Source organism: Equus quagga, chromosome 16 (assembly GCF_021613505.1).
Source record: "Equus quagga isolate Etosha38 chromosome 16, UCLA_HA_Equagga_1.0, whole genome shotgun sequence".
Classification (NCBI taxonomy): Eukaryota; Metazoa; Chordata; class Mammalia; order Perissodactyla; family Equidae; genus Equus; species Equus quagga.
The window spans coordinates 10,087,003-10,112,715 of record NC_060282.1 but is presented as its reverse complement, the minus strand read 5'-3'; the positions used below and the strand labels follow the sequence as shown (position 1 = coordinate 10,112,715).

Genomic DNA, 25,713 nt, shown 5'->3' with positions numbered 1-25,713 from the left:
CCCCAGAATTGTACAAAACAAAACGACACCCAGAGACTCTGTAATCTACTTCCACCCCCACACCAAATGTTCACGCCTTGTACAGAGCCTGGGGTTTCCATGGAGAGTCTCAGGGAGAGCCTCTTTTTTAGCCAGAAGAAGCAGATATTTAGCATATCGGAAGGGGCTTGAGAAACCACTCTACATTATTGGGTTTTAAATCGTGTGCAAGTGAGCAGGGTTCAGAGATCTACATCCCTTACTTTAGACAGCTTCGTTTGAAACTTACCTTAGAGCAATATGTATTTCAACTTGAGTGGTATTTTTATATTTTTATTATGTTTAATTTAAATTATAGAAATATTTGAAGTAAGGTGAATAAAATGCTAGCTTTTTTGAAAAATCAAAAACTTGTATATGGGGATATTAAAGCATAATTTAATAGACTGAAATTGTGTTTTAAATGCACTATAGTATTTTTCTTAGATTAACTCTAGACAGAAATAAGATATTAGCATTAGGAATGGTTGAATATGAGTTGAGAAGCTTGTTTAAATGTATCTGTGTCAGCTACATAATTATTGAGGTGCACTATTGGCTTAAGAGTGTATTTTGGGCTATTAGATGATGACACTTAAAGGTCATTGAGGTTGAATATTTTTTATATGTAAATGAGCCTTTGTATTTTACAGTTAGAGACGAAAAATGATTTGTAAAATAATTCTATTTTGGCTTTTATCATTAACTAACAACACATTTTATGATGGAGTTCAAAGGTACAAGTTGGTTTTAGATATCAGAGGTTAAATATTAGTTTAAAATTTTATACAGATTATTGAAAACCAGTATACTTTATATGAAGTTTAATATTTCATTTGGATGACCTGAATAGTGTTCGTGTCAGAACTTTCACAGAAGTGGAAATGTTACATGGACCTACCGCTCAGGTGCATTTCAACATCTTCTGGATTGCCAGAGGCGGTGATGCCTGAGCAGATCTTTACTGATTGCGTAGTACATTTATCTTGACTTTTTTTTATGTTTAGAACCACATTTATGCTATTTCTAGAAATAATGTAGTCTCAAATCATTATGCCACCACGAAGGAGAAGGTGAAAGAAAGCTCTTGTTGTTTATCAGACACTGGTCCAAGCATTTTACATATCTTGACTCAGATAATCCTGATAACAACATGAGGTAGATATTCTTATTCCTATTTGGCAGATAGGAAACTGAAGCACAGAGAAATTAAATGATGTATTCAAGGTCATACAGCTAATAAATGCTGGAACCAAGATTTTAATCTGGGTAATCTGAAGAAACAAAAGTCATACTTACTTTATCAGTATTTTGAAGTAAGAAATCTCAATTTTTTGTTACAAGTTCAGGCAATAATATAATGTAAACTTTTAGAGGAAAGGAGTTTTATGTAGAGTTTTGTGAGCAATTGTAATTTAAAACATTGTTTCATACTTTTAACCCTTTCTGTTTAAGCTTACATATTTTTCCCCTAAATCTGCAGGAATATCGAAAACAGAAAAAAAAGTGAAATTGGAAGAAAAAAGCTCAACAACATTTGGTATGAACAGAAAGTAATCTTTAAGCAAAAGACTGTAGATGGCTTGACAGTGGGAGGACGTAGTCTGTCCTTACTTTACCTGTTAGTGCTCCTTAGGTGTAAGTGATCATCCGTGTTAGTGTTGGTTAATGTTACTCAGCACCAGATACGTGATTTCTTCATACGTATCTTGTGGTATTACGTGTATTTTTTGTCAAGGGCATCTAAGGCTGTCTCTGAGAACTTTGTGTTTCTGAACATCTTTAAAATTATAGCTATTAAAAAATAAGCTGCCATTTAATCTTAAGACTTAGAGATGGATGATAAAATAGTCATTTTTTCAGACTTTCTTCAACCTACTTTATAAAAAGTTACCATGTTTTCTGCTGTCTTTTCTATCTTCTGTGCTGTAATGACTAAACATCTTGGAATAATGGATGATAGTCTTGGATATTCTGTGGATTAGCTAACTGGAACCTGGGTCACTGAAAGTTGGTTAAATATGGTTGATAAATTGTAGGCTGAACCATTCTGAGTGGCACAGTAGTTGAATATATGCGTGAAAGAGTTTTAAATAAAACATGGTAGTATGCTGCTTTAGCATCCATTCGTTTTCTTTAAAGTACATGTGATTGGGATAAATGAATTTTTTTGTGCGTGTGAAAAATCAGTTTAATGAAATAAGTGTTTTTCTTTCAGTTTTTAGCCTTCATTTGGTACACACTGGAAAAGTATTGAAAGACTGAAGGAATTATTTATGAATTGATTTAATTTTTTTATTTTTCCAAAGAAAAAAGTTCACGTTTTTTTGTTTTTGTTTTTTAATCTTCTAATATATGTTCTCAGTAAATTATATATGGAAATGCTGAGTCTTGTCAGTCAGATCTTTTTTAAATTATGGAGTTTATTTTTTGCCACATCAGGAAACTGAGTTATATTACTCATTTAAAGATTTTAACCACTGTCTGTGTTAACTTTAAGGTGTCAGGAGTTGGGATTTCTCAACACTGCTAATGAAGACCCCCTCTTATAGTCCAATAAACTAATCAGGAGTTCCAGACTCATGACAGGAACAGTTTAATTGAACCCATCCACTCTGGGCAGGTGACTGGAATAGCTGATTAAAAACGTAAATGCTGCTTTTAGGTTAAGCACAAAGGAACAACTCAGGATCAATCGTGATTACTAACTTGCTCACTCTTGTCATTTAGGTAAGAGAAAAGAAAAGGATAAAGAAAGAAAAGAGAAGAGAGACAAAGATCACTACAAACCAAAACAGAAGAAGAAGAAGAAAAAGAAAAAGAAATCTAAGCAGCATGGTAAGGATGCTGAAATGGTGATTTTTCATTTTTTTAATTCTAAGATTCTTTCAGCTTTTCTCTTTTCTTTTACCAAAATGGAGGTATGACAAGATCCCTATTTTGTTGAGAACTGAGGAGTTTTTGTAGCTTTCTTTTGTCTTGATAATTTTGGAAATAGGCAACTCCGTTTTACTGAGGTTTGTAAATGAATCCTTGCAACTGGTTAGAGACTTTCATTTCCAGAGTTATGGTGGACTAGATGCTCTAACCAGGCACCCTTCAGCGGACAGAAGAAGTTATTCTCAATCTAAAATTTTATAGCCCCTTCAATTAGCTTTCAGAATTGAGGTTGAAATAAAGATGTTTTTAGAAAAACTTGAAAAAAAACCAAATGATTTTTCTGTCAATAGCCTATCTCTAAAAGATATCTTAATCCTCTACTTGAAGGCAGAAGGAAAGTGATGACAAAAGGAAGGTTTGAGATGCCGGAAGAAATGATGAGCAAAGAAAGTGTAAATATGTGGATAAACCTAAACATTGATTATATAAATCAGTTTGATATGTGGGGAAAAATAAAATGGTAGAGAAGAAAAACATGTAACAGTAATAGTAGCTTGTAAAATTGAGAGGAGCATACGTGTATTTTCAGTGTTTTTAAGGTCTTGTATTGTTTTGGAAGAGTAAAAGAAATTTATTGCTTTTAGACTCTAAGTAGTTAAATCTGCATTATAGAATTTCTAACATGAATACTAAAAGAAGAGAAGCATAGGGTATAATTTCCAAAGTAGAGGATAAAAAACTGTGATGAAAAAACCATCCAAAAGAAGGCAATACAAAGAGAAGAACACAGAAAAGAAGAAAAATACAAATTACAAAATAAGACATTAGAAATAAAGCTAAATATATCAGTAATTATGGCTATATAAAGGAGATTATTATAGTAGATTTAAAAAATCCAGTTATATATTACTTTCAAGAGACAATTCTAAACATAAGGATAGAGAGGACAGGGCAATGATGGAAATAAAAGTATGGAAAAAATATGGTGAGCAGATACAAACCAAAAGGAAAGTTGGAATGCTATATTTATATCAAATCAAATAGTCATTATGGTAAAAATCATTCCTAAGATAGGAGGTTACCATATAATGATAAAGGTTCAGTTCACTTTATATCTTCCTAGATGGAAAATTTCTTTCTTAGTAATTAACAAATTATCTTTCTTAGTAATTAATAAATTAACAGAACTCAAAAGTATATTCTGTGAAGATAAGAAAGATGGCAGCAGCCCAGTTAATGTAATAGGCCTATCCAGGGCACTGAGCTCAGCCGCTACACAATGGACCTTTTTCTTAAACAGACATCAGCATTAATTCAAGCTGACCACTGGATGTAGCTTTACGCAAATCTCAACACATTTTAAAGAGTAGTATAATGCAGACTGTGGTTTCTGACTATAATACAGTTAACTAACATCAGGATTAAAGAGAGAGATAGAAAAGCCCCATATGCTTAGAAATCAAGCAACACATTTTTAACTAACTCATGGATCAAAGAACAGTCCAAAGGGGAAATAAATAAGACGTTAAGAACCTGAAAGATGATTAAAATATTCTGTATCAAAACTTGAGGATGTAGTTGAATGGCACTTAGAAGAAGAATGTGTATTGCCGTGCGTGCTTATGTTGGAAAAGAAGGCTGACAAGCAGCTGAGCCTCCAGCTTAAGTTAGAAGAGAACAAGTGCAAAAAAGTAGAAGTGAATAATAAATGTATGAGCAGAAATTAATGAACTAAAAAAAAAGCCAGGAAAAAATAAAAAAACCCAAAGTGAATTCGTAAAAAACTCATAAAACCAGCAAACTTCTGGAAAGACTAATTAAGAAAAAAAGACAAAATGCACATTTGTGTATTTAGTCAATATTAGGAATAAAGGCAACATAACTACAGATGCTTTAGACATAAAAAGAAAATATAAACAACTTTATGCAACGATCTTGAAAGGTTAGATGAAAGAATGGACAGTTGCCAGAAACCAAACTTAATCAAGAAGAAGATAAAAACCTGAATAGTCTTTAAACCTTAAAAGAAATTTAATCAATATTTTAAAATCTTCCCACAAAGATAAAGCCCTGCTCCAAAAAGTTTTGCTGCCAAGTTCTACCAAACATTAAAGGAGCAGGTTTATTCCAAACTTATATAAATTATTTCCAAATTTAGAAAGAGGGCATACTCCTATAGTGGGGTGAATAGTGTCCCCCCAAAATGTATGTCCAAGTCTTAACCCCTATTCCTGAATGTGAATGTGACTGTATTTGGAAATAAGATTGTTGCTGATGTGATTAAGAATGAGATCGTCTGGGATTTAGGGGAAACCTAAAGCCAGCGACTGGTGTCTTATAAGAGAAAGGAGAGGGAGATTTGAGATACTCAGGGAAGAAGGCCCTGTGAAGACACAGGCAGCAGCTGGGATGATGCAGCCCCAAGTCAAGGAGCTGGAGCCACCAGAAGGTGCAAGAAGCAAGGAAGGATTTCTCCCTGGATCCTCCGGAGGGAGGTGACCCTGTCAGCACCTGATTTTACACTTCTTCCTTCAGAACTGTGAGAGAATACATTTCTGCTGTTTTAATCCACCAAATTTGTGGTAATTTGTTGGGGGCAGCCCTAGGAAATTAACACAACTCCAAATTCAGTTTAGATGGTTTAAATAACTTTGCTCTCAAAATCAGAAGGGAACAATATGGGAAAGGACAGTCACAGGCTCTTCTCATTTGTAGACATAGATGCAAAACCCGTAAGTAAATGTTATGGAGTTAAATCCAGCAATGTGTAAGAAAATATGACCACGTAGGATTGGCATGCGAAGTTGGTTTGACATTAGAAAATCATTTAACAAAAATCACCACAGTAACGGATGAAGGAGAACAAACATTACTATCTCTGTAAATGTAGAAAAACCATTTGATACATGCATGTGTACTTATTTTTTTAAAAAAAAACTATGAATAGCTGATTATAACACCTTATTTAGAAACATTAAAGAAGGTCTAAATAAATGGGAGATAATTCATGTTCATGGGTTAGTAGATTGCATACTGAAAAGTTGTCGCTTCATGCTAAATGAAGTCTATAAATTCAATGCTAATTCTGAAACTTAATATGGGAGAGTAAAGAGCCAAAAGTAATCCAGTCATTCCTGAAGAAGAATAGGGAGGAGAATTACTATTCAGCTGTAGTTATTAAGGCAGTGAGGTATTTTGGAAGAACAGACATATTGATTAAAGACGGGATAATCCAAAACAGATCTATACGTATTTCAGAACTTGGTTTGTACAAAGCTGGCGGCTAGATTAGCGGGTAAAGGGTGAACTCTTCCGTACATGGTATTAGAACAATTTATAATCCATACGGGGAAGAAAATGAAATTAGACTTCTACTTTACACCATCCACAAATATCACTTCCAGCTTGATTAAACACTGAGTGTGTGAAAGGCAAAAAAGATAGGAAAACAGCTTTATAATCTTTGGGCAGGGAAGGATTACTGAACAGAAGGCCTAGCCCTAAAGGGAAAGGTTGGAAATTTGACTGGACTGCAAGTAAGAACTTTGGTTCATCAAAAACATAGAGAAAGTGAAAAGACAACCAAACTGTACGAAGATACTTGCAGCTCATCTGCCTGACAAAGGATTAGTATTCAGAATTTATTTCAAACTCCTACAAATCAAAAAGAAAAAGAAAAATAACCCAATATGAAAATGGGCAAAAGATTTTAACAGGTACTTCGCAGAAGTGAAAACCTTAAGATGATAAGTTGATGATATAGTACGATACTTGATCTTTGAGAAGCTGGGTAAGCACAGTTTTTAAAACCTAGTGAAATACATTTCATACTTTCCATATGGGCAAAAATTGGAAGGTGGATGCTATCAGAGGTTGCCCAGGAAATGGAGACAACTATGCAACTACTGTAGAAAGCAATTGGGCATCAGCGAGTGCAGGTGAAGAACTAAAATCCTAGCTCGACTCGTGTGATATGTCAGGCAGAGACAAGAACGTTCAGAGCAGCACTGGAATCAGCCCAGATGTCCATCAGAAGTCATATATCCATTCACTGGAATCCATGTCACTGTGTAAATAAATGCATGATCTCTGCAGGAATCTCAGGAACAAAATGATAAGCTAAAAATCGAGGCACTGAAGGAAACGTGTAATATGATTTCGTTTCTGTAAATATCAAAACGTTGTAATCCTGAACAGTGTATTTTGTAGAGATTCAACTGTATGGAGTAAAAGCATAAAGGAAACCAAAAGAATGATAAACAAAATCTCAAGATGCTGGTTACCTTGGACGTAGAGGAAGGGAGCTCATCAGTTCATTTCAGAAATAATGCTAGTATTCCCTTAGACTGCATGATGGAAACTTAAGTATTTTGTGGTATTGATGTGCTTTATGTCATACTCATTTTTTTCATATTCATTAAACACTGAAAAAGCCAGTTTTAAAACGTATAAAGCCAGCTGGGTAATATCCTTGTTGGTAAATTCTTCAGATTTTTTAACTCTGTCTATGGGCCAAAAATAGCATCTGACTTTTCCACAGTTTGTGAAGTTTTTACATTCTCTGCCTCTAAAGCTGTCAGAGTAAATCTGAAGATATAGGATCAAAATGGGATTGAAAAGCATGAAACCACTTTGCAGAGAGTGTCTTGAACATCTCCAGGCACTCCTGTGTCTGCCTTGCTCCTCACCCCTTCTTCCTGCACCCCACCCTTTCACATAGAGCTCTGTGGAGTCCAAACTAGAGAGAGCTTAAAGTCAGAATGCCTCCAGCTCTGTGCACAAACACTCTTTAACCACGAGTTCATTTGACCAGGGAACACCCTTCCGTGATGACACATCGTAGTGCCGACAGGAGATGCTTCAGACTGCAGGAAAATCTGCTAGATGCTCTCCCAGCTGAGCAGCATCTGAGGGGATGTGGCTGGCTGGGCTATTCTGGTGAGACACCGAGATGTCAGGGCAGGAGGGGCCGCTGTTTAAGTTATCCTCCACCGCATCAGCAAACAGGACTGTTGCACCACTTGGGCAGCAGATGCAGAATCTGATATGCTAAAATACTTGTGGGAGTGGGGAAAAGATAACAGGGAGGGGCTGATAAAGAACAAAATAAGAAGTGGGCCACCCTTTGTAGCAAAGTGAGGGATAGAGAGTTTATGTGGGTGCAGGAAGTGGTAACTTGAAAGAAAGGAGGATGATTAGGATTAATGAGACTTAGAGAAAAAATTGTCAGGAAAACTTGCATCTCAGAATTGTGATCTGCCATTAACTACAGTATCCTAATTATAAAGAGCCATTAAAAGATAATCCTTTAGGGACCGGCCCGGTGGCACAGCGGTTAACTTGGCACTTTCCGCTTCTTGGTGGCCTAGGGTTCGCCGGTTCGGATCCCAGGTGCAGACATGGCACCGCTTGGCAAAGCCATGCTGTGGCAGGCGTCCCACATATAAAGTAGAGGAAGATGGGCATGCATGTTAGCTTAGGGCCAATCTTCCTCAGCAAAAAGAGGATTGGCAGTAGTTAGCTCAGGGCTAATCTTCCTCAAAAAAAAAAATAATCCTTTGAAAATGTTGTATATTTTTATTTTTTAATTAAGAGAAAAGAACTTTATATCTTTGTTTACATTTAAAAATCAGACCTATAAATGAATATCTTAACTTTGTAACTAGAGTCCCAGTAATTACTAAAGCTGCACAGAAGCATTGCTCTTCACACACAGCAGATACTGAGTCGGGTGATCACCAACATCTTTGCAGGTATTACATTTGCAGAGAGCTTATTCTGGGTCATTTCCATTCATCTTGGAAGTGATACTTTCCCTCAGATGATTAAGTTAGAAGAGTCATCTTTAATCTTGAAATAAGGGGTTTTAAATAACTTTAAAATTTTAAAGATATCTTAATTTTAAAGAATTCACATTGTTATTACATGAGGTTCCTAATATAATATGTATTTTTACTACCAGCAGAGAGTTTAAAAAATTCTTTCTTTTATTCACCACTCAGTGTTATTTTGCCTATCCTGCTGGTGCTGAGTATGTTCCAAATACTCTCTAGGTGTTTTATATATACTGGTTTATTTAATCCTCACATCAACCCTTTATAATGAGGCCTGTTGTCCCCCTTTTATGAACAGTTAACTAAAACAGAGATAAACTGATGAGAAGCAGATTGAAACCCAGGCAGTCTGGCTTCAGAGTCTTAATTTGAACTTTAACTGTCATGCTCTGATGTGAATCTTACCTCCTGTACCTTAAAGATTGTCTGCTAGACTGTGTATTCCTCCCTCCAGCAAGTTTTTACTTGTCTTTGTTGACGTACTAAGTTCTTACGGTCATCTGTTATTTTAAATCAAGTTATGAAAAGAAGTCATTTAGCTAAGTAGTTCTTTATATGATCATTCCATACACTGGTGAGTGGACATATGTTTTGATTACCAGAATTAGTTTGCAGGATATGAAACAAATGTTGCGCTCTGTCTGTCTGAGAAATTGCTGTGTTGAGATTTATTTAAGAATGACATGTTTGCAGTTTTTAGCTTTATTACTTTGAGAGAGTCGCTTCCTCTCTTTTTCATGTATCTGTAAATATGAGAGAGCTGAAGGCTTACCGAGATGTAAAACACCTAGAGTGAGGAATGCAAGGAGAATCCAAAGCGTTGTATAGTAGAAACAAAGATTCCCTTCCAGGAGCTTGTGAGTGTACAAGGATACAGTAAAAGTGATCAGAGGCATGCATAAATAGCTACCAGGAAGATATGATATGTTATGTGTGGTAGAGTGGTACAAAATAAATTCTCCATAAAGTGTGGAGAAGCTGGAGTGATCAAGGAAGGGGCCTTATGTAGAAGATTACATTTGATCTAACCCTGAAACATAGCAGTAGGCTTTTATTCACCATAGCCCGAGGGGATTGGAATGGGAAATACAGGTGGGGTGTGGAATGCTAAGAAATTTTGTTTAATTGCTAATAGAGAAATTAAATGTCAGCTGTGTTTTTTTTTCTTCTTTTTCTCCCCAAAGCCCCCTGTACCTAGTTGTATTTTCTAGTTGTAGGTCTTCCTAGTTCTGCTATGTAAGATACCACCTCAGCATGGCTTGATGAGTAGTGCTAGGTCCACACCCAGGATCCAAACCGGTAAAAACCCTGGGCTGCCGAATCGGAGCGTGTGAACTTAACCACTTGGCCACGGGGCCGGCCCCAGCCATGTTTTATTTTAACACCAAATTGGGATTTCTACCATGATTTTTACACTCAGACCTTATTTCTACTTTTGCTGAGAGGGCACTATAACCTGTAGTCGATAAAAGGGCAGCTTTGAAAGCTGAGCATGGGGGTTCAAATCCTGATTGCAGTACTTAGAGCTGGGTGACTTTGGGCGAGTTATTTAAATTCTGTTTTAATTCTTATTTAAACCTTAGTGTCCTCACTTCTAAAATAGTAATGATAATATCTACTACATAGATTTGTTGTTAGGATTCAATAAGGTAATCGCTGTAAAGTAGTTAAGACAGTACCTGGCTAGCATGTAATAAATGCCTTTTCCGTGCCTGGGCCTGAATAACGTGGTGTTGGACAAATTGTAGTTACTGTGAGGCCACAAGAGGCAGAATAGCACAGTGCTACTCAGAGATGGCTCTGTAGTGTGACAGCATCAGCAGCATCTTCGAGTTGAGTGTCTCCGCTCCTGACCTACTGCCAGGTGAGGCCTAGGAATCTGCTTTAACAAGGTTTCCAGTTTGTGTACACATTAAATGTTGAAATCCACTGAGAACATTTTTTGGTGAAGAGTAAGGCTCCTTTGGTCAGGCTGTCAGGCTTCGAATGCTGGCTTTGCCCTTGGTAGCTATGTATTCTTGGGCAATTGGCCTAACCTTTCCTGCCTCTGTTCCTTCATTTGGAAAATGACACTAGCAGTTGTGGCCGCCTTATTGGATGGTTGTGAGGATTAAAAGAGTTAATACACATAAATCACTTAGAGTTATGTTTGGCACATAGAGAGCCCTCAATAAACGTGGGCTATGCTGTAGTATTTATGATGACCAGTATGTTAGTTTCCCATTACTGCTGTCAAAATTACTACCTATCTTTGACTTAAAACAACAGAAATTTATCATTTTAAAGTTCTGAAGGTCTGAAGTCGAAAATGGGTCTCACTGGGCTAAAATCGAGGTATCAGCAGAGCTGCATTCTTTTCTGTAGGCCTCATGGGAGAATCCATTTCTTTCCCAGCTGCCTGTCCCAGCTTCCGGAGGCTGCTGTGTGTCTTGGCTCGTTCCCCCTTCTATCTTCAAAGCCAGCAGTGGCCACTCAGTCTTTCCCACTTCACCTCTCTCTGACACTGACTCTTCTGCCTCCCTCTTCACTTTTAGAGGACCTTGTGATTGTATTGGCCCACCCAGGTAATCCAGGATAATCTCCCTGTTTTAAGGTTACCCTTTTAGCACCTTAACACCCCTTTGCCATGCACCCTAATGCATTCACAGCGTCCGGGGATTAGGACATGGACCGTTTTGCTTACCACAACCACCATCTTCAAATGGATGCTCAGGACACACCAGCATTAGTACTACTCTTCTCTTGTGAGCTCGTTTCTCACTCTATGTTTCCTCAACTTTTTCTACTCTTTTCCACCTTGTGTTTATTCCCTAACCTGCCTTAGGTGGCATCCTTTGCCTCACACTCAGTTGAGGGAATAGCAGCCATCAGATGAGAATTTGCTCGTCTTCTATCCACCACATTACAAACTTCCCTGAATATGTCCATCTTTTCCTCTTTGCCTCTATAAAATGGAGGGAATGGCTGTCTCTAAAACTCCTGGCATTTCTCACCCCCCCCAACCCACATTTTTAGATTTTTATAGACGTTGTTTAGACTCTCCCATCTGTACAAAGCCCTCCTCTGAACCCACATTCCTTCTCTGGTTTCTCTACCTCCCATTTACTCTGCAGCCTCATCTCAGAACCCCACTTTTGTTACCTAGTTGTTCAAGCAGAAACCTAGAAATCGCCTTGGATGACATCATCTCAGCCTTCCACCTCCATTCTACAGATCACCACATCTGCCTCTGCATCTTCACCTCAGCTGCCATCATCCCGGTCCAGGCCACCAGCTCTCTTGCCTGGACTACGGCTGCAGCCTCTGAACTGTGTCCTCACTTCTGCTTGTGCCTCCCTGCACCTTCTCCTCCATTCCACAGCTAGAGTGATCTTTGAAAAATGGAATTGGACTTGTCACGTCCTGCTCCCCTCATAGATTTTGACTGACTTTTTGTTGCATTTAGGATGAAACTTAAAAAAATCTTTAATCTTGTCCGGCTGTTGTCACTCTAGCCTCATTCTTACCTCTTTCATTCGCTGTGCTCCAGCTACAGTCTTAATAGTTTGTCAGATGTGCCAGATTCTCCTCTGCTTCAGAGCCTTCCCAAGTGCCTAGAATCATACCTTCTCCTGGCTTTCCTTGCCCTCACCACACCTCCGCTCTCCTGTAAGCTGTATGTGGTTTCTCCACTTTCATCCATCTAGATGACTCATTCTAACCTGAGGAAGAGATAACTTTGACTAATTTCTTTCAGGACCAGTTAATTTCATTCCAAGTTTTTTTGCTGAAGAATTTATTGATCAAATTATCACTGTAATAATTGACATGCTAGACATAATGAGAACCTCTTTACAAATTGCAAAAAAAAGTGGCGAATTTCCATCTTACACATCTTATTGCAGACATAGCTATGATTGTAAAGGAGAGAAAATGTAGAAATAATCCTTTTTACTTCCGGACTACTTAACAAGAGTTTACTGGCACCAGTTAGAACACAGTACTCCCTGCTGTGTCTGTTCTGCCTGGGGTGTATTTCCCAGGGGTGCTTGCCAAACCCAGTTCATCAAATACATAATGATGTCACTGTTCACAGATGAGAAGAGAAAGTGGTGGCATGATTTTTTTATGTATCATAAAACATGACTTTCTCATTATTTTTATAGTGACTCTTATTGATTACCTGACACTTTATTAATAATTCTTTATGTGTCTTATGTTGCAGACTATTCAGACTATGAAGACAGTTCCCTAGAATTTTTGGAAAGGTGCTCTTCTCCACTAACTCGATCTTCTGGGAGTTCTCTGGCTCTGCGAAGCATGTTTACGGAGAAAAATACAACATATCAGTACCCAAGGGCAATTTTGTCAGTTGATCTTAGTGGTGAAAGTATGTGTAACCATGTAATGCTTAAAACAAGTCTTAAGATTCTTGAATGTGGAACTGAGAATAAAACATACTTTATTGAGGGCCTGTCTGAGCAGGACACACAATTTAAAAAGTTGCTCCATAAATTAATAACAAAATCTCAACATTAGGAATCTGAGCTACTTTTTAATGTATATAAAGTAAAATTGGCTTTTATACTTAATTGTAGGATGGATGATAAGGAAACTATTAGTGTCTACTGTATACTGGTCTTCTTTAGATGTTTTTACATATATTTTCATAGTCACTACCAACTTACCAAGTAGATGTTGTTGTCCACGTTACATAGATAAACAAGTAGAGGCTTATCAGTTAACTTTTTGAGCTAGTATTAGAATTGAAACTCAAATCAAGGTCTGTCTTAACTCCAAAGATAATGGTTTTTCTACCAAATATTTATCATAGTCTTAAAAATGTCCTTTCATCACAGATGCATCTGCAACCGAAGGTGTGGGAATGTGGGCAGATGAGTGATTTGAATACACGCAGGTGTTAGGCACCTTCACATAGACAGAAGGCCATGTCAAGTGGTGAAGTGAGCCCTGGAGGTGGAGCCTGTCAGGTTTTCCTACAAGCCGAGTCCTGACAGGGATGGGGGGCGGGGAGGGCTCTTGCCTTCCAGTCTCAGCGATGGGAGGAGAGACTCCCAGCTCTAGACGTTGACGGCAGTGGCTGGAGACCAGAGCTCCAGCACAGTAGGAACCAGGCAAGGGATGAAGAATAAGGGGTGGGGTCTTCATCTTAAAGAAAACCCCAGGGATACTTATGGGTGAGCTCACTTCCTGTCTTTTCCTTTCTTCTGAGTGCCCTCCATGGTAGATGCTAGGTTACGTGTTTCCTATCGCGTTGTTACTGCCTGCTCTCTTCCAGACCTAACTCCTCTTTAGCTCTCTGGAGAAAAGCATATTCTTCCCTTTACCCTAAAAAAAGCACACAGCACCTTTGAGATATTTAATAAAAAGAAATGTGCGAGTGGAGGATTAGGAAAAAGTGCCCCCCTTCCCCTTTTCTAAATCACAAGTCCCCTTTTCCCATTTGGGTCAGTGGTTCTTAACCCCAAGTGTACATTGTAGTCATTACTGTGATGCTTTTAAAATATTCTGATACTGGGTCCTGTGGCAGAGCACAATTAAGTGCGATTTCTGGGAGGGTGGATCCTGGCAAGATACAGCTTCTGAGTGATTCTATGGGGCAGGCAGCAGGGGTGGAAAATCACATAGGAACCCCCATACTGTGAGCCATCAAGGTCTAAAAACCGTCTCTCTGCAGAGTGATGGAGAATGGGAGCTCATATCTGAGTTAGCAATGTTGCTGGCACTAGAACACTTGAGAGGGGTGGAAAGAGTGTGATGGCTATGCACTCTCAGTTCCTCTGGGTCTTTCCCCTGCCCTTCATGTCATCAAGCACTGAGCTCTGAGAGAGAAAATAGATGTTAGTAAGGGTCAGAGGTCTTAGTGCAGAGGTTCTCAAATGGTAGCATGCATCAGAACCACTTGGAGAGCTTTTTAAAATACGTTTTTGGGCTTCACCTTCAGAATTTCTGATTTCTAACAAGTTCCCGGGCGATGCTGATCCTGGAAACCCCGCTTTGAGAATACTCTCAGGAGATAACAATGATAGTTCAAGTGGTAGCATTTGGGAGAGAGTGGTGTTCTTGTGGCCACTCAGTTGGAGCTATTGTCCAGCTGACTATTTCAGTGTGAGAAGGAACTTTTACTTGCTTTTCTTGTGTAACTTTCTACCCAGTAACCCATTTACTAATCCCCTAGAATTGAGTCAAGCATTTCTTTGATGCTTGGAAGTTAGTTATTCAAATGGATTTTCTGACCAATGTTGAATTTGCATTCTGATACCGTAAAGCCTGATTATTTTGGCCATGCAATCATATGTGAGATATACACTATTCCTTTCAATGATAATAGTTTTAAATTGGATGCATTGTTGCCTCTGGTTATGATTGCCATCCATGCTGCAACAGCCTTTGAAACTACTTGTCCGTGTTCTAGTCTGCCATTTTGAAGCATGAACTTACATTCAGGAAAGCCCAAGAGAAAACATTAATTTTGGACTTAAGCCAGGAAGATTATGAATGAATGAAGTTTCCTCTTTAGGCTCTCAAAGCTACTCATATTGTTAATATTGGAAAGATTTTATATCTAATTGATTTAGTTCTTGCTCCTTGAATGTTTTCATGTATTTCTCTGCCATTATCTCATCTCTTGACCTTACAGTATCCAAGATGCCCTAAGACCCTAAAGAGAAGAAAATATTAATTTTTCTATAAAACATTAACTTTCGACGAATCAAAACATTCAAACACATCAAGTCAGGGAAAAAAATAAGATTAGAAGCTGCAAGAAGAAACACACTAAGTCATGTGAAATATTTAAAATATAAATAGCATGAATTTTTTTAGTTCAAATTTAGCCAACCTCCATCTGGTCTGATTTAGTCTGAAAAGAAAATTTTCTCTACATATTGACTCCCTTCTTACCTCTTTCACACATTCTGGAGTGGCTACTATATATATCAGGCTTCGTTCTAAGCACTGGGTGTGGAGCATTCAACAATGCAAAGCTCTTGCTGTCATGGACTCTGACATTCTAGAGAGCGGAGATGAATAGTAAGCAGGTGAAGGAGTAAATCAGAATGTGAGTGGGGGCAGGATGGTGAGGTAGAGAGGGGCCACCTCATCGCTAGGGGGCTCTGCTGCTCAGCCTCCACATCGCGAGTCTCCTGGCAGTGGTAAGGTCTTCTGCCATGTGTCCTGTGATGGCTCGTTGCCCCCAACATTTCTGCATCTGCGCTCCTGCAAAACCCTCAGTCATGTCCTGTCATTTCTTTCCCTTTGTCATAACTATTTCCTTATGTTTGCCCCAATATTTTTTCTCAATAGCCTGAGCTAAATGGTAGTCTTTGACATCAACACTATTATAAATACAAACCTAAAACCTGGCATTTAAATCGAGTTGTATGTAGGGGTCGTCCATATAACCTAGTTTATTAAATTTTAGAAAATTTTTGTCAAAATGAAAATTTTAAATTCCTTAGAGAACTCATGGTCCCAGTTTAAGAAATACCGGTGAAATGGAGAACACCGGCTTTAGAGTCAGGCGGTGCTGGTGTACAGTGGCTTTACCACTGGCTGGCTGCGTTATGTAAGCAAGTTATCTGTCTTACATTTAAAGTGCCTCGTGCAGTACCTGATGTACATTGAGTGCGATGGTTGGTGATGACACTGATGAACGAGGAATAGTGCTGTTGCTGTTAGACCCTATGTAAGCCTCCTTCACCTTTCTGAAGCGCCATTTATCTCTGTGGGACAAACGATGAAACCTATTCTCTGTACAACCCATGGTTCTTGTGAGGATCAAAAAGGATAACGTTTGTGAAAGCATTTGAAAACTATCCAAATTTAAGTTATCAATATCAACTTCAGCTGTAACCTTTGTAAGTGCCAAGACTAGGAGATACTATCTGAGTTACTTGTAATAGTGTGTACATTAAGATGTAAATAGACAATCTCTTCCCATTTGTTTGCCTTCCCTTTCTAAATAATTATTAACTTGTAATCATTTCCCATAGCTTCTTTCTGGGAAATGACATAAAAATGAAAAAACACTATGCTGAGTACACTTTTATATATATTCTAGACTTATCAGATATGGAATTCCTAGATGATTCTTCAACCGAGAGTTTGCTTCTAAGTGGAGATGAGTACAATCAGGACTTTGATTCAACCAATTTTGAGGAATCTCAGGACGAAGATGATGCTCTTAATGAAATTGTGAGGTGCATTTGTGAAATGGACGAGGAGAACGGCTTCATGATTCAGGTAGCCTGTGTTCCCCCCAGTACTGAACTCGCTATTTCGGGCGCTCAGCAAGTCGTCAGGCCTCCTGTTTTCTCTCGTACTAACCGTCCTATTGAAGGTAGAGGTTTGTAACTTACTGTCATGTTTAGAATACCACTAGGAATGGTTGGGAGAGCTCTTCCTCAAATGGAGTAGACAGTGTGCTTATTTGAGGGCCACTGTCCCTTTGCTAGGGTATTTAGTTTGAGACCTTCCAGCAGAAACTCTTTTCAAGAGCCCTTAAGATGGATAAGTGGCCACATTGAAGGGCAGACCATAGCACCCCTTCTCTTGCTGGTCTGGATCCCTTTTGTTTATAACTTGCGTTACATAGTTACCCTTCAGTGGGCAGATACTCAAACATTAAAGTTTCCGCTATTCTCAAAGATTAAAGGAAAATTTTGTGGCAAGAAATAGCCATTAAAAACAGCCTCTCCCTGTAGAGAGATTATCTTTAAGAAAAAAGGGAAACATGACCCATATTTTGTGATGACATTTGGAAGATTGGGGGGCATTAATATGAATGAGAAAAGTAATCTTTTTTCCTCCCCTTTTTTAATGGTTTCCTTGAATAAGGGAACTACAAATTTACAGGGTCACCATATATGTAGTAGTTTAAAAGGTTGTTGCTGCAAACTTGTTAAAAAAAAAATTCTTCACTTTAATAAGCTATTTTTTTTAAGAAGTGATTGCTTAAATGTCAGCGGGAAATATTTTTTTGACTTTTTTTATGATTTAGGTAATTTGTCGAACAAGAGGACGTTCTTGAAATAGTTGACTGTTTCAAAAACAAAATTCATCGTAAATCCTCATTTGCTTTTGTTTCGTGGGGATAAGAATTGAATTGCGGTTGGCAGCGGGAGACTAGCCCTGCTCATGGAAAGGAAGGGCTCTGTCTGTGTTTCTTGCGAATGGCTGGTGACGTAAGCTCTCCTCTGTTCCCGGCAGTGTGAGGAGTGCCTGTGCTGGCAGCACAGCGTGTGCATGGGGCTGCTGGAGGAGAGCATTCCAGAGCAGTACATCTGCTACATCTGCCGAGACCCTCCTGGTGAGACCCCTGCGCTGACGGCAGGATGCCTGCAGGCTTGTTTGTATGGGCTGTGTAAGACACCGTGACTTGTCAGTCAGACTCTGCTTCCGTGTTAAACATTTTAAATATTTTCCACTGTTAGACTTTTATTTTCCATGTTAATTACTTAGGCAAAAATATTAGCATAAATTCATCAACATAATTCCTACCTTACTGAAAGGACAGAGTTATGGCTTTTTCCTGGAGAGTGAGCCTCTTTGTATTCTCCTTGTATCGATTTCTAAATAGGTTATGTGTGCCTATTCACACTCTTCCTGACATGGTTTTGAAAAAGTGTCCTATAGTGCTACATATATAACCAAGTTGGGAGCAGAGGGGACCTCAGATTATCGCATGTGATCCCTTATATCACTGATGAGGCAGCTGGGGCCCAGGAAGTTGCATGCCTTTTGCACAAGGATAGTACTAGACATGGCAGGAACGAGATGAACTTAGACCTTTTCACTGCCCACCCACTTAGTGCCTTCCTCAGTGCTAGAGACTCTTCGAGTAGCAATAAATGTTCTGCATGTTGTATACACTTTTCAGCTTCCAAAGCAGGAGATAACAAAGTATTCTCAAATAAAGGGCTACTTACTGAATTGTTCTCATGTCTATCCAAAAAAAACTGACATTAAAAAGCAGGAGAATTATTCAGACTCTGTGAATCTAGACGTTTCTTCACTCATTCAGCAGCATTGTTGGATGCCCTCTATTTGCCAAAAACTGTGGTAAGAGGTAGGATGATCGAGTCTAACCCCCGCTTCCACTATCATAGCATGTAGGGGACAGTGACGTAAGCAACTGATCATAACAGGATATAGTTACTATTGACTTTGAAGATACAGGGTTATACTGGATTCTCTGAGATCTCAGACATGTGGGAGGGGTCCCTATTCACTTAACTAGAGCTCTCTGTTTCATCCAGTTCAAAACAAACGTTAGTGGGAGAAACGGGCACCTCTGTGCAGTTTCTCTCCAGCCCTTTCAGCCTCTTTAGAAGACAGATGACAGATACAGCAAAAATGGAAAGCAGTCACTCAGGGTTCTTCTGTAGGTGTCATCTGCCCCTGCCCCCATCCCTAATAGAGTTTGTTCTCCTTAGTGAGCAGGAAGTCTGAAGGTGTGGAGGAACTCTTACGGCGCCAGCTCCCCACAACACTGTCTTGCTCTTCTTTTGAGTTTGTTCTTAGTACTAGAGCTCACCTTGATCACCAAGTAATGTTAGTAGGGGAGCAGTTGAAGGGAAATCTGAATGAGTGGAATCCTTTGTCACTCTCTTGTCAATTTCTTCTACAGGTCAGAGGTGGAGTGCAAAATACCGTTATGATAAGGATTGGTTGAATAATGGGAGAATGTGCGGGTTATCGTTTTTGAAAGAAAATTATTCTCATCTCAATGCCAAAAAGATAGTTTCCACACATCACCTGCTTGCTGATGTCTGTGGTGTTACAGAAGTTCTGCATGGGCTACAGCTGAAGATCGGGATACTGAAGTAAGTGAAGCCTGCCGAAGGGAGTGCCACGCACTAGTATAGATTTTAATTTGAATGAAATCAGTTGGCCTTTTGAAGGTTCAGATTAGCAATTTGGAAAACAGACTAGATACTCGAGTAAATTTTAACTTTAAAAGAAGGAAAGATTAATAACTTTGGGTGAATAGCTGCTTTCTGACTGTTGTCCTGGAGTAGATAAGCGTGGTTGAAGCAGACACCACATCCCGTATTTCAGCAAATGTTAGTGTCCTGCTGTTCTCTGATCACCGGGGGAACAAAGTTAAGCGCTGTTGTTGTGGTGAGCAGCCCTGTATTGTGGGTCTTCCTTCGGGAATACTGTCGAGATGAGACAGATCCAACAGTCTACTTTTTAATTACCTCGAGATTGGCTTTGCAGGGAGCTGACAGATCATGTAATGCATCCCTCTGCTGTGCACCAAAGATGTTTTAGTCCTCCCAGACGACTTTTCCCTTAAAAAACAAACCCGAGCCTTCCTAAATAACATACCAGAATGTTCATAAAGTCTTGTTTTCAGTTCTTCCTAATACCTGGCTAGAATTCTTAAAAAAAATTCCTTTTTGGTATACAAACAGGATGACTCACTGGTTCTTCACAAGATTTTCTTCATTTTGACTCGTTTGCCTAGGCCAGAAACTTGCCTCTTCCCTCCTTCCATCCCCCTCCCGGTGCCTCCCACGTGGACTTGGTGTACGACGCTCTCCCGGCCACTGTAATGCCTGAACATCGCTCAGGGCATCCTGTCCCTCTCCGCGCTGGAACTGGCTCCACCTAGGCTGTTGTGTTAACAAGAACAGTTACCTTACCTTTTTAATTCTCTGTGGCTCCAGGCTTATGCTCCTTCAGTTTATCCTTCATACTGTTGCTAGTGTGCTGTGGGTAAGGGATAAATATGGGCTCATCTCTATCTCTCACAGTGTCTTCTGGTGTCCGAGAACAAAGTCTAAGCAGCATGTTCTCTAAGTCCTTTCGTGCTATATATTCTCTCTACCATTTTGTTGCCATGTGTCTCCTCTCTTGATTTTTTTCCCCCAAATGTTCCAGCTATTGGAACCATAATCCGTGAATGAAGCATGCTTTTCCATAGCTCCAGGTCTTTACTCGTACCCAGAATAACCTACCACTGGTCTCTCTTGCACCTTTTCTCGATCACCTGCCCAGCTAGAGCTGATCACGCCCTTCTTGGCAAAGTCCATGCATACTGGTGTCATGTGCTTTGGTGCACTTGGTTCTCTTATGTCTGTCTTCCCTTACTGACTGTGGCTTCCTGTAAGGTCGGGCTTGTGTCATCTTCATCATCTTATTCCTAGTGCTCAGCATAGAGATAAGTATTCAGAACCTGTTGGTTGAATGAAATTTGTTTCTGTTTTATGTCATCAAACTCAATATGGATTTTTTTATAAAAGGGCCATGCAAATAGTAAAACTTGAGGGAGGAACTAACTTAGTAAGCCTTTTGTTTAGAACCTTGTTGTCCTTCTTGATATCAGTATGAATTCCTCTGCATTCATAATTTTGCTCTGGATTTTAACTACCATTTTTGCCTCATGCCTATAGGCCATCTTTATGTTAATATTTCTAGTAGTGTAATTATTATCATTGGCTACTATTTATTGAAAGTCTACTCCATGCCAGAAATTGGTGCTTTCATATACTTCATTTAATCCTTTCAATAAGCCCAAAAAATAGATCTTACCTTGTTGTATAGACGACTAGTCAAAGATAGAGGTTATGTAACTTGTGCACAGCAGGATTCACCCATTGGACTGTTGAACTGAAAGCCAGCTTGCTTTCTACTGTGCCTTTTACTGTTGAAGAATTTTAGTATTTTCTGGATATTAAATTATTATAGGGGTTCAAAAGGTAAAATTTATAATTTCAGGAATAATACTTGGGTATTATTAGAAGGAAACTAATTTGACTCCTGGTGTTTATCTAACATGGAAATTATTAATTCACAAACCTTATTGAGCCTTCTGAAAGGTTTATGCATCCTGAATATCTTTTCACTTCAACTTTGATGAATGGATTCCTGTTTGACCTACTGCAGAATTTTAATTACTACAGAAATAGCTGCAATATCATGTTTGATGATAATGAGTATAAAAGGTGTATATATATATATATATATATATATATATATATATACACCTTATATATATATAAGGATAATGGGTATAAAAATGGGTATTATTGCAGACTGTTGGTGAGGATGTAATTATGCAACCTCTCTGACGGCCACGTGGGCAGTGCCTGCCAAACAAAGATGTGTGTACGTCATCCAGCAATTGTCTATCTAGAGATTTACTGACTGAAAGATTCCCATTTGTTTGAAAAGATACACAAACACACACACATCTGTTAGTGGGAAGTTGGTTGGCTAGACTAGACTGTGGTACATTAATACTGTTGAGCTACTAGAGTAAAAGAAAGGGAAATCCTTCTGTACTTATGTGACAAGATACCCATACATGTTACATATGAAGAAGGTAAATTGTATGAGAGCCCCATTTGTGTAAAAAGAAAAGTGTATGCTTTCACGTTTTAAAAATAATTTTGTATGTATAGGAAAAGCATGTAAGATCATATCCGCATTCTTTATGATTGCCGTGGTGGGAGATTTTTACTTTGTGCGCACGTGTAGTCTGAATTTTTTGTGATGAGCAAGTATCACTTTTTGATTGAATAAAGATTTTAAAATGTGCTCATGTAAAAGTTTTTCATATTCTACAGTTAAAAAAACTATAATGAAAAATCAATAGAAAAAGAAGTACATATATCAAATGATGATGTGAACTGTCAGCAGAATTACTTTCATTATTGCTTTTCTACCTGAGTATTATTTCTCTAGAATTGTGAGGATTCAAATTTGGGATGGATTTTGGGGCAGCTTAACCTAAAGAATACCTTTGCTTTTGTCTGGAGTCTGTGAGCTCCTGCTCACCTGGTGCCCTTGGTGCTGGTCTGGGTCTCCCGCAGAGAGGGGGCCGCGGTGCGCCCGAATCAGCACACTCAGCACACACAAGGCTGGAGGACCACGGGTTCACTGTGATTTTACATCCTGAAGTTGATTGTGGTGTTAAACTTGTTACTGGATTGTTTTTCTGAACTGCCACTTCTCCAACTTTGTTTTAAGGAATAAACATCATCCTGACCTTCATCTCTGGGCTTGTTCTGGGAAGCGAAAAGACCAAGATCAAGCAATTGCTGGGGTAGAGAAAAAAATAACAGTGCAAGACATAGTTAATCTAGAAGAAAAGAAATATGTACAGAATCATAAAGACCCACCTCGTTTGCCCCTAAAAATGGAAGGAACTTACATAACAAGCGAGCACAGCTACCAAAAGCCACAAAGTTTTGGTCAAGATTGCAAATCTCTTGCAGACCCTGGGAGCTCAGAGGATGATGATGTCAGTAGTTTTGAAGAAGAACAAGAATTCCACATGAGAGAGAAAAACCGTTTACGATACTCAGTAAAAGAAGATGGAATGCTTGAAAAGGTATAACTAGTTCATTTGTCTTTGCTTGGAAAATATGATAGAACAACAAAGGAAAATTTTATAAAATAAAACCTACGAAATTCCCAGATTTTACTTACATTTCCAAGGTCACAAGTGCCTTGTTAGGGCAAAGACATTTTTGCTTTCCCCACAAAAAACCCTGGCCTTTTGGATATTTAATTATCTCCTAATTCAGAATTCTAGTAATTCAGTAAATGTTTGCCCTAACAAAAGTTTCAATTTTATAAGCACAAGCAGATAGCTCCAAAAAACACGCACCACATTTTATTCCAAATGAAAATGTGTGTGTGAGAACGTGAAAGTGCATATGGGTGTGTATACACTAATCTGTTTTCCTTTTTTATGTGTTTTAGATAAAATGTGGCACGCTAATCTCCTTTTTTAAAATTTTAGCATATTTGTAAGTGTACATCAATCCCATTATGCAGTAAGGTGGATTCTTTACAGCTCTGTGTACAATGAGTATTTATAAACTTACTTCCTGTTCTCTGGGATTGTCTTCGAGATGTTGTACCTTCATTTTTTATTGATTTTCAATTAGCAATGTCACGTTAAAATTAGTTCTTTATTTTTGTGGCCTCTTTTATCAAGTAATCACCATAAATAAATACTGAACTGAATTTGGTCATGGAATTTGTGGTAAATTGTTCTGTCAAATTAATATCCATCTTATGAAATGAGTTATCGCTGAAGAATCTGGGTTCAGATTTTGTGTGTGTGTTAAGCAGTTTGCAGTTTTTAAGTTTTTAAAAGATTTTCGTCTTCCCTCACCTCATTAATTTAACTGCAATAGTAAAGTGCAGTCTACTGTTATTTAACTTTATACTGGCCTTTGCCAACTGTCTGTATTTCTCCATCATTGCTTTTTGCCTTCACTCCACTTATGTCACCAGTTTAGATTAACTGAGGAAGGGGTCAGTCTGAATTAGCTGGGCATTCTAATTACGGAATATAATCAGCAACTTCATTTATTGAGCATGTTGTACTGAATGCCTTCTGCCCTGCGTAGCACAGTGGAGTAGCTGAGCAGGAGAGACGTGGTGGGTGTGTCTGCTCTTAAGGACCATCCACTGGAATGGAATTGTGTGCTTGCACTTCCTTTAAAAGCAGTCCAGGAGTCGGATTGGATTTGACTGATCATTGTGGGTGGTGAGGTTTTTAATATATCTTTCCCTTTATGACGTATTTCATTCAACTCTTTGTTTTTTTCCAATGGTGTTTTGGAGAAGAATCCAGCTGAAAAGAATCTGGTATTTGTTTATAATGATAAAAAGGGCACTGAAGACCCAGGAGACTCTCATCTTCAGTGGCAGCTCAATCTCCTTACACACATAGAGAACGTGCAGAATGAAGTTACCAGCAGGATGGACCTGATAGAAAAAGAAGTCGATGGTAATAAAGAAGGAGCTAAAATACAATGACTGGAGTATGTGAAGTGTCTGTTGTTATTAAGTTATTTAAAGCTTTCAGATTACAGGACGAAACGGCAGAGTCTCGTCATACGGATGGCGCGACCTTGCTCCCTTTAGGTTGTATTTAACACAGCTGCATTTGGGGTCTTTTAGGCTCAACAGTATGACTAGGTGTTAGGTTTGTTTTGTTTTGTTTTTTAAGGTGGATATTCATTAAATATTGTCCATCTGCCAGGCTCAATCTAGAGCACATATAGAATATTTGTTAGCTTCATGAAGCTGTGTTTTCTTTGAAAGTCAGCATGAGGTCTTTGAGCATATTTAAAGTATGAGGAAAAACATTTTGAATCTTTGTTTTTACTTTAGTCAGTATTTGTTAAGTAAAATAAACGACAACCCCCCCCCCAAAAATCTTGCAAGGTTAAGTCAGTAAGCCTTAAATTTGCATACAGGTTTTCAAATGGTTTTCTTTTATATTTTTGATTTTGTCACACAGAGGCCCTGAGAAGTAGACAGGAAAAACATTATCCGAATTTTATAGTTGAGAAAATAGAAGAACTTGGATACCTGATTCCTAATCCAGTGTTTTCCCTAATGCTTTCTGGCTCCTTTTTACTCCTCTTCTCATAGATTGCATTCCCTTTTTTTGTAATTTGCAGAAGTATGTGATGCCTCCAGCCTGCACTAAGTTAGAACTTCTACTGCTTGTTGTTCCCTGAGAAAAGAGGAAATGCAAACCCACTTCAGAAACATCTTCCATTTGGTTATAAGCCAACTGTAGAGTTAGTTTAATATTTTGAGTAGATTTTTGAAGGGAAAAAATGCAACTTGATACTATCCCCTATTATTATTACTAAAAAATGTAGATTGTAATTAATTATTCTATTTAGACTTCTAATATGCTTGCTGTTTTTTTAAAAACTAATAATAAAATAGTGGGACTGAAAAGGACACGGAGAAATTGCCACCTCCTTTCCTTTGTGAAAAAGAACTTAAAGATTTTTTTTAAAAAGTGGTTAGAGTAGCTAAGTTTCACTTAAAATAAAGTAGAAATAATTTAAGTGTAGATTAATACAAAGCTTGAGCGGACACAGGCAACTGTTGTTTTCTATTCCAGGAGAGAGTAAAGCAGAGCCATTCAAAATGAAGTTAGTTTATATATTTATAAAGGGAAAAATTATCTAAAATAATAACAGATATAAAA

General features: G+C 38.4%; 1 protein-coding gene across 1 annotated transcript in view; it reads left to right on the top strand.

The window, feature by feature from the left end:
* The window catches only part of PHF20L1 (PHD finger protein 20 like 1), a 73,262-nt gene that overhangs the window by 41,944 nt on the left and 5,605 nt on the right, over positions 1 to 25,713 (top strand). The window contains exons 13-20 of the mRNA XM_046641860.1: positions 1,502 to 1,558; positions 2,749 to 2,856; positions 12,937 to 13,101; positions 16,795 to 16,976; positions 17,943 to 18,042; positions 19,363 to 19,558; positions 22,713 to 23,076; positions 24,327 to 24,489. Coding sequence (XP_046497816.1) covers positions 1,502 to 1,558; positions 2,749 to 2,856; positions 12,937 to 13,101; positions 16,795 to 16,976; positions 17,943 to 18,042; positions 19,363 to 19,558; positions 22,713 to 23,076; positions 24,327 to 24,489 — 1,335 coding nt within the window. The remainder of the gene's footprint in view (positions 1 to 1,501; positions 1,559 to 2,748; positions 2,857 to 12,936; positions 13,102 to 16,794; positions 16,977 to 17,942; positions 18,043 to 19,362; positions 19,559 to 22,712; positions 23,077 to 24,326; positions 24,490 to 25,713) is intronic.